General features: G+C 45.9%; 1 protein-coding gene across 1 annotated transcript; it reads right to left on the reverse strand.

Annotated features, from left to right (window-relative positions):
• Nucleotides 1-463: 463 nt before the first annotated feature.
• Nucleotides 464-8,729, reverse strand: LOC110084966 (coagulation factor IX). The gene is made up of 7 exons (XM_020804733.3): nucleotides 8,573-8,729; nucleotides 6,336-6,502; nucleotides 5,754-5,778; nucleotides 4,491-4,619; nucleotides 3,736-3,899; nucleotides 2,221-2,335; nucleotides 464-1,361 (listed from the first exon to the last, which is right to left on the reverse strand). The coding sequence occupies exons 1-7, from the start codon at nucleotides 8,637-8,639 to the stop codon at nucleotides 817-819; spliced, it is 1,212 nt and encodes a 403-aa protein (XP_020660392.3). The 5' UTR covers nucleotides 8,640-8,729; the 3' UTR covers nucleotides 464-816.
• Nucleotides 8,730-9,268: the final 539 nt, after the last annotated feature.

Raw genomic sequence — 9,268 nt, forward strand, 5'->3', positions numbered from 1 at the left:
AGAAGAAAGAGAAAGAAAATGAGCAGAGAGAGGGGCCCATAACCAAGAGAACAGGCGATGTCTCGGGCAACCTGGGACTTCCTGTGGAACGAGTCCTTTCTGGCCATAGTTGTGACCAGTCCTGGGCAAGACCGTATGAGAGCTATTTGGGGGTTGGGTCCATCACCCTCCCTGTGTGGGAAACCAGGCGGCGTAACTGAGAGAGAGAGAGAGGAGAAGAGAGGGGTGGCTGACCCTCCTCTGACTATGGCAAGGGAGTTATTGTGGTTTGAATCTAATGTTGAAGACAAGCCTGCGAAGGAAGGAAATTGTTCTGTAGAAGAATGGGAACCCTTGAATACTGTAAGTATAAAGGACTTCTCATTGACATAATGATGCTCTGCATCAAACACTCACAGTTTCCCCCCCTCTTTAATCTCCCAACTGGCATTTCCCATGTTTTCTAAAAGAAAAGCATGTTCAGTTATGTGGTGGTTTAGTTATTTATTGTTATTTCTGTGAAACCATTCAAAGGGGGTGGGTGGAATTAGAATGATTACATTTCCCTGCCCTTCCAACATCAGAGTACAGTAGGGCCACAGTATCTGCGGGATCAGTACCCACGCTTTCAGTTATCCACTGCCTAAAAATAGTCATTAACACCACTCCCCAAGAAATTTGTGTTTCCAAGGTGTATTATCAGAACTGGCCACTAGGGGGAGCCATAGAATAAGCTATACGTGGGTTTCTGGCTTGGAATACGATCACTTGTGGATACCGTCATCCTACCGTAGCTCTCCAAAAGGCAAAAGAAAATAATTTTTGGTTCTATCTTAATTACATAAGGCTTGTTGTGTTTTTAATCCACTCAATATGGTCTGCTAATCCAGTGTAAACGTTTTCTTTGTCCTCTCCAGCGCACTGCTCCCCACAAGTGGAAATGGCTGTGAGGAACCAAGTGCCGCCAATGTCGGTGGCATAAGGGCCGCCACTGTCTGCCTGGTATGTTTTCTTAGTTGCGGCGCGGCTGTCTGCACAGAACACATTCGGTATGACGGTACGTCCTGTGCTGTTCAGGCACCTATCCTGGTCAAGCTGATGGACTTTCAGAGCCTGGAGAACATTCGCTGGTTTTCTTTGGTCCAACGGCGTCCACCACCCGCTCACGAGGCCAAATTTGCGCTCGAGGAGGCGGTTGGTGAATGCTTCGTCCGCGAGGCAGATGGGGGTGACGTCCTTGTTCCGTGTCAAGGGCGAATCCAGCTCCAGAAGGGCAATGTCATTCTGGTACCTCTTGCTTATGTTGTACGCTGGGTGTGGGATTGCCCTCACGATGCGACGAAGCTGCTCCGTGTGTTCAAAAACATCTGTATTATATTCACCTGGGAGGGGAGAAAGCCATCGGGTATGTATTAAGAAGTGTCTGGTAGGGATGCGACGGTGAATTTATTTTTGTTCTGCTTCTGAATTGGCCCCAAATCATCTCCCCCCCCTTTCTATCCCAGACAGAAATGAGAAATTTAAAAAATCTGAACGGGGCAGAAACTACACCTTCCAAGTTCAGCATGACAAGGCTTGCTGAACCATTTAAAGTTTGGATTTGAATCCTTGTGTCTATAATTATCCTCGTGCTGAACGATAATTGTTTCTAATGGTTGTTGTGGGGTTTTTTGGGCTCTTTGGCCATGTTCTAAAGGTTGTTCTTCCTGACGTTTCACCAGTCTCTGTGGCCGTGGGCATCTTCAGAGGACAGCACTCTGTGCTCTGGTGCAGTTTGCTTGGGAGTGGAGTATTTATGGGTGTGAGATAGGCTTTTGTCCTATTTGGGAGATGGGTGATTAGTGTGTCTTGTTGTGGGTGTATTGTTGTGATAAGGATAAGAGATTGTCACTGTGCTTGATGGGTAATTGTTTCTGCTAGTTCTTGAAGAAGTTTCAGGATCTCCAAATTTCATTACTCAGGACAGGAACAGAAGAAAAGAAAAGAGAACCTTAAAGGTGTGTGTGTGTGTGTGTGTGTGTGTGTGTGTGTGTGTGAGAGAGAGAGAGAGAGAGAGCAAATGAGCCTTCTTTTGGAAAAAAATCATCCTCACAAATGTGAAATTTCTTCTCAAGAGTGACACAAAAATATCTCACAGTCCCACAGGTAAGGAGAAAACCATTGCAGTGTCTCACCCTTGTGTGGGCATACAAGACATGGAAGAGTTTGCACATCTTGTTTCTACACCACACCACTTTTTACCTGCCACCACGGTGTGAGGCTGGTGCACCAAGCAGTGAGCGGCAGTCAGAACCCACTTGTCGTCGATGATAGCGCCTCCACAAAATCCTCTCCTCTCAAAGCTGTACATGTAAGCCTGTGAGTAGAAAAAAGGGGGGACCGAGTTATTAAAACTGGCCTGGAAGTTTTGAAAAAGAATACAGCCACTTAGCTGATGAGAAGGAAGGGGATGCAGAAGTTCTTATCAAGCTGCATGAAACAAATGGGACCAGAGGGAAAAATTTTAAGAAATGCAACTTATCAGAGGAGTTGGCCTCTGTCATCGGGAATATTGGCAGTGAAATGTGAGATACGGCTTATTCAGAAGTAATAACGACGGTGTTTGAAGAGGCTCACTCCCAATTGACTGGATCACTCAGTGGTATCTGGCTGTGGAACCAGAGGTTGGGAGTTCAATTCCACACTGGGCTTGCTAGGAAAAGAGCCAGCCTGGGTAGCCTTGGGCCGGCTGCACGGTCCCAGGTCGCCCCCCAGAGGAAGGGGATGGTAAAGCACTTCTTAGTATTCTCTACCTGGAAAACCCTGAAAGAGGGGTTGCCCTTAATCAGAACTGATTTGGTGGCACAGGATGATGATTAAGTAGGAAAAGGAAGGAAAACGTGTTGATGGCAGCTGCCTCCAGAGGGCAGCAAAGCCTGAATTAGGTACGGAGAGCTGGAGGATTTCAATACTAAGGGTATGATCACAGTGGAGGACAGATCGCAAACTGGAACACATGTAGAGAGGTCTGGTGTGATCTATTTCACAATGATCATATGGAATAGGGGGGAATGTCTTCCAGTCCAATCCTGATTTGTGCCCCCACTACCAGTTATTGGGGCTGGGCTTAAATGACTTCCCAGCAGATGACTCACTTTAAGGGAAATCGCTCTCGTTAAAGCCACCCTTTCTGGTGCAATCAAGAGTGCACCTTTGTAACCTTCTGATCACACTGAATTTTATCAAACAAGAAAAGACTTTTAAAGTGAAGAAAAGAGTTCAAGGATAACAGAATTTGTAGGACTGGGAGACACACCCAGCATCCAGCAGATGCACTAATGGGAAACCCACAAGGAATATGTGACACTGTCCAGTGATCATTAAAATCTCAATGTCCAGTTCAACTTTTAAGTGGTATGGCATTCATGTAGGGAATGGAAGAGAATGGAATCATTAGGGGTGCCCTTAGCTGTTTTCCCCAGGGAATGGCATGTCTCAGGAGGGAACTGTTCATCTCGGTCTGTTGGATTAATTCCACCCCATGCTGAATGGATGACTGAAGTAGGGTTGAGGAATCTGTAGACCTCCAGATCTTGCTGGACTCCAGCACCCATCATCCTCAAGGCAGGATGGCTGACAACTATACTTAGGGAGAGCAGAAATCAATCAACATCTGGATGGACTGAGATCCTAAACTAGTCCTAAACTAAAACAATCAGTTCTCTTTGAGTAACAGGAGAGTCAAGGGTGCAAAACAGCCAAGCGTAAGTGAGTCACCTGCCACGGGACTTCCCCCTTCACGCTGTTCATCTCGACTGCCTCTCGCTTTGGTCTTGCTGACTGTGGAGGATGGCCCGGCATTTTCTGGGGGGTGCTCATGGTATCTGATGAGTGCATCAATTTGACCTCTGGGGCTGTGATCCTTCCACATGGAAAGGGCACTATGGGGAAAAAACGAGACCACACGTATAAGCTCTGCCCTCCAAAAGCACTGTCACCAGAGTTTGGCTATGCTTGACATGGAAGTTGGGCTGGAAATGACTACCTCTGCATTTGTACGTCAAAGAAGAAACAGGAGGAGATTTCCCAATGAATTAACTTGTTTGAAATGTGCTGCTGGAGGAGAGCTTTGTGGATGCCTTGGACTTCCAGAAAGACAAACAAGGGGGTCCTAGATCAAATCAAGCCTGAACTGTCTCTGGAGACAAAAACACTTGTATATGCATTCTTGTGTGGCATTTGCAAGACTAAACAACAAGTGGACAGCACCCATTCCAACAGGTTTACGTAACTGCTGTTTGAACCTCAAATGCCTTGCAAGGAAATGATTACAGATCCTGTGTTTCAAAGGGCCCTGTTTCTACACCAGGTCTGGATCATGGGCGTTGCAATCGTACACATGTCTACTCGGGTGCCACTGAGTTCAATGCAGCTTCCTCCGAGTGAGTGACAACACACATTGCAGCCAGCGGGGAGGATGAAAGACTGGCTGTTCAAACTGGCACAGCTAACCTGCACAGCAAATCTTATACCTGTTGGTTCACACGACTTCTGGTCTTCTTTCAGTCTGTAGCCAGAAACACAGGAGCAGACAGCTCCCTTTGTGGGGCTGTTCTCGCAGATCTGCTTGCACCCTCCGTTGTTGGTTGAGCAGGAGGAGTCTGATGGGGAGATGAAAAGAAATCAAATCAATGTCACAGTTTTCTAAACTGGAAGGGGTGGTGATGACATGCCATCACCTACAACGGCTTGCCGGAGAAGCTGGTGCATTAGAACAAACGAGGAACAGCCCATCTCAGACAGAGGCTGTGACAATGCAGTCGAATTTTGCAGGATTTGCTCCAGCCATAAGGTAGACAAATTCAAATTATTATTATTTTTTCTGATCACATGATATGAAGGCCAATTCGAAGCAGAGTGTTTTCTCTGCTGCCGGAGGTGGGGCAATTAAAACAGGCTTTCCTCCATGTGATCAGTTCTGCCCTTCTGCACGAGGATGAGGCACGTGTCTTGAGGTGGTGTTGTGGGGACATAAGCAGTTTGGGCATGATGTTTAGGGACTGCGAGAAGACATGACACTGTGAGGAAGGGCTATTTGACTCACGTCCTGTTGGGTTGGGTGGGGGGACCTCCCATGAACTTCTGGCTGGTTCTGGGAGTTGGGAGAAACACATCATGTTGAATCAAAACCTCCATTGGTCTGATCTCGAAAAGAGACACTTCAATTTTTGTTGTTGTTGTTGCATATTACATTTTATATCTTGGCGAAGTTGTTCCAAGCCATCATGTTCTGTCTTCCATTGCATGGCAGAAACAACAACAGGTAATGTTCATTTAATGAACCCTTGAAATAAATACTGCACTCCCAAGCCAACTACACCAGAGCACAGGTTGCTGTCCTCTGAAGATGCCCATGGCCACAGAGACTGGCGAAATGTCAGGAAGAACAACCTTCAGAACATGGCCAAAAAGCCCGAAAAACCCACAACAACCAACCCTTGAAATATTAAACATAATATTAAAATATATTATATTATATTAATTTTATTGAGTGCTTTTTCCCCTTCCTCCTTCACACTCTGCAAATACTCAGTCTGAAGCAGATTCGAGCTAGACTTAAAAACTCACCTGTTTTTAATATTTTAGTGGTCTGATAAAAATCCTGCCTAGCCTTATTTTTACGCCCGGGGACTTCTCTGTGGCCTGTAATTTCCATTTTTGCAGTGAGTGTGGAGTAATGAAATGTAACGGAAGTCTGATTTTAAAAAATAAAATAAAAGACAGAGCTCACTTACCACGATATTTCTTCCAAAATATAAGCTAGAAGGAAAGGAGTACAATTAAAGACAAACAGAAATTCAGGCAGATGCCCTTCGCATTACATTCGACTTGGGACCCAAAGGGAGCGTTTCTTCATGAGAGCAATATTGTGCTTTAATCTCTGCTCATCAGCTACAATTTGATCCTAAACACGGTTGCAATAAGGTGGCGAGAAAGCTGCACGTCCAATTGCACTGAAAACGGTCTTCCTTAGAATGACTTTTCTGTCCATCGGGAAATCGCTCCAGCCTAGCCCTAAAAATGGCTCCAGCTCAGCCCCAAGAACTAGAAGCAAGGAATCAGCAGAGGGAACATGGGTTCAATTCCCTGTGTGGTGTGTGATGGGCAGGAAACCACGTGTACACCTTAAGGGCTCCAAAAGATGGGCTATTAGTGTATGTACAACTCTGGGCGGTTTACTCAAACATTCGGTAGGATCCACATGACAATATATAGAACAACATGGGGATTTTAAAAATTGGTTTCCATGGGTCTGCTCTCCAATGCACCCCTTTCAGTTAGTTGGACCCTGAGTAATCTCACGTCCCGGTAATTACCGTTCTCTGGTCATCTTCGAAGACTTCTCGAGCTTCTTCAAAATCACAGACTTCTTCCACACACTCACGCTCCAGGTCCCCCTCCAGGATTTCTTCCAAAAACCCCGTGTTGTACCTTTTGTAGCGATGCAAGACGTTGTTCGCCTCCGCCCGGTGAATCAAAACCTCTGCAGGGAGAGAAAGGAGTCGCCAAGAATCATTGCCTCTGTCCAGAATGAAAGCCAGCGAACCAGGTCTTTGAAGAGTGATCTTCATGATGTCTCCCTCTGAGGTTTTCCCAGATTCGTGTGGTCCTTCTGCATCAGAGGCAAAGGTGCTTTTATGTGGAAATCCTCCTGCCTAGACTGCCCGCTCCATCCATACATGGCTCAGCTCGAAGGTTTTAGCTTTGGGGCAATATTGTGTTTGTTTGCGGCCTACCTCCACAACTTTACAACAACCCACCTTCTGTTTTCAGCCCTGAAATATTAGGAAACAGGAGGCCGATAACCAGCAAGTCCTAGTTACCTTTCCTGAATGCCTCATCTATTTGCTTTTCAAAAATAGGACAGAGACGGGCACGAACTGAGGAAACAGATGTTCATAACGGTTCGTGGGTTGTGGCTATTCATGAACTACGAACCGAGAACATTTCGATGAAAAAAACCATTTTTTGGTTCATGCAATTTATCTTAGTACTGCAGAGCTAGAAGGGGCCCTATGGACCATTGAGGTCAAGGAGGCCCAGTGGGGAATCAAACTCCCAACCTCTGGTTCCACAGCCAGAGACCTAAACCACTGAGCGATCCAGGAATTTGTTGGGATTTCTGGGCGTGGTAGAATGGCCCCTTTGTGAGTTAGCGATGCCAAACACGCAGTGAGTCTTCAGCCGACTCTCCTCCCAACCCCCTCCAAGCTTGGCAAATATTGGATTTTGTGAATCCCTTGGGGGGGATCTGCTTTGGGGGGGGCTGTACCTCAGATGTCTCAAATCCAATATTTGCCAAACTTGGCCTGACTCTTGGTCTGATTCTCCTCCCCCACCCCTTCCAACTTGGTGAAGATTGGATTTGGGTTGTCTGAGATACAGCCTATGGATGAATCACCAATGCTGATAACAGTTCATTTCATTTTGTTTGGTGGGAAAACGCTGCCTGGGCTACTTCCGTGATGGGTGCAATGAGAATGATGCCGGCCGCTGGGAGGACCTGCTGGTTTCTGGGGAGGGACTGGATCTCTGTGGTACCTGTGGCGCCCCTATTCCTACTCGTATCCCCAGGGACACGAATATGAACCTCCCATGTCTAGTCCAAACTCAAACTCAAATTGGGGTTGTGGACGTTCTAAACCTAATGCCTCTTGATTCCTAAATAATGAATGAACATAGCATCCTAGATGGTAAACCGAGTCAGACCTAATTTATGACATTTTGAATATATTCCTAATTTACGCCGTCTAGAAGCAGATCTGAAAAGCACACCTAAGATATCTATGTGATACTGATAAAAGGAGAGGCAGCAGGGGACGGAGTGTCGGACCCAGAGATGTGGGTTCAAATCCCTGCCTAGCCATGGAAAATCATTGGGGGGGGGGAGGGATGGCAATGGTAAAAATAGTCGTTGAACATCTCTTTTGTACCTTAGCAACCCTACTACGGTTGACATGAATTAAAAGCAACTTGATGGCACAAAGGCACAACACCAAAGAGTGTTGTGATAATGGCTCAAACTGCATGTTAACAATCCATTTGGGTATATTCTATGCTCCAGTGATGAAATAACTATGTTTGTTTTTTTGCTTTAGCGTTATTAGTCTGTATATCGGTTCTAATTTCAAGTCAATTGTATGTTTTTGTCTTCCTTCTATATTTCTCAAGTGACTGTAATGCAGCGAACACACTATGTGGAACCAGTTCAATGATTTGGCAAAGAAAGGGAGCTGCCTCAAGTGGCTGAAATGGGGGGGCAGCCATAGGGGCCCCCCATCTATTTCTCCTGGGACCTTGGAGGGGGATGATAGTAGTTATTCTCCCACAAAGTAACTCCCCCCAACTTGGTGTGATGATCCTTCAGCTCTAGAGGTAAAGGTAAAGGTTCCCCTTGACAAATGTCCAGCCCATGGCCGGCTTTCTTCTGTACCAACCCTCCGTCAGACATTTTGGGTCACTCGCCGATGATTGATTTTGCACACGACGGCACTACCACCCTCTTATTTCAAGCCACAGGAAACACAGGTAACTTGTTATAAAATGAACTAACCTGCCTGCGCAGCATGGAGCAGCCATCCCAGGAGAGAAACAATGAATAGGAAGAACCTGTTTGCCATTTCTCCAACACAGCGTAACCGCTTTGCTGGCGAGTGGTGAAATGCACGCTTCCGGATCAATTGTTCCAAAGTACAAATTCTTGTTTGCTGTCTTTGGGCTTCATCTTTGAGGGGAAAAAATCGGAATGGAATACCTCTAAATGAGCATTTCCAGAAGCCTCACTTCAACCTAACCGACATTATGGGACTGTTGAATCTATGGCTGTATTTTTACACAGCAATAAGCTAAGATTCCTGGTTTCACACCCTCGAGGAATTTAAAAAAAAAGAAGAAGCCCAGACATCTTTGTTGATCCGTATTAACCAATCTGTTCCAGCTGTTTCCACCTCAAAAGACCTAATCTTTTGAAAATCTTGGGGATCCTGATTGCCTAGAGAGAGCCAAGATGCTTCAGATGCTTCACAAAAAGACACAGATAGCTCCTGATGCTACGTTCTTCCTGGGAAGAGTCAGCTTCTCCACTGCTTTTTTGGAGTTTTGCAGCTAAACTCGGAAGACCCAAGTTACGCCATTGCATTCGTGCCAATGAAAATATTCTGTTGGATTCTGTCCAGTGTTTGTCCCTTTTGGATCAAGGCAAGCACAGTTTCATGGCTGCCACTTAAACCTTTCAAATGGATTGGAGACG

The sequence above is a fragment of the Pogona vitticeps genome, chromosome 11, assembly GCF_051106095.1.
Source record: "Pogona vitticeps strain Pit_001003342236 chromosome 11, PviZW2.1, whole genome shotgun sequence".
Lineage (NCBI taxonomy): Eukaryota > Metazoa > Chordata > Lepidosauria > Squamata > Agamidae > Pogona > Pogona vitticeps.

What these genes read in the sequence shown, in the direction of transcription:
- LOC110084966 (XM_020804733.3), bottom strand. Translation starts at nt 8,639, where the DNA reads ATGGCAAACAGGTTCTTCCTATTCATTGTTTCTCTCCTGGGATGGCTG. An exon ending in TCGAAGATGACCAGAGAACG is followed by an intron (nt 5,779 to 6,335) that starts GTAATTACCGGG and finishes CTTTCCTTCTAG; the next exon opens with CTTATATTTTGGAAGAAATA. An exon ending in AGGGGGAAGTCCCGTGGCAG is followed by an intron (nt 2,336 to 3,735) that starts GTGACTCACTTA and finishes TTCTACTCACAG; the next exon opens with GCTTACATGTACAGCTTTGA.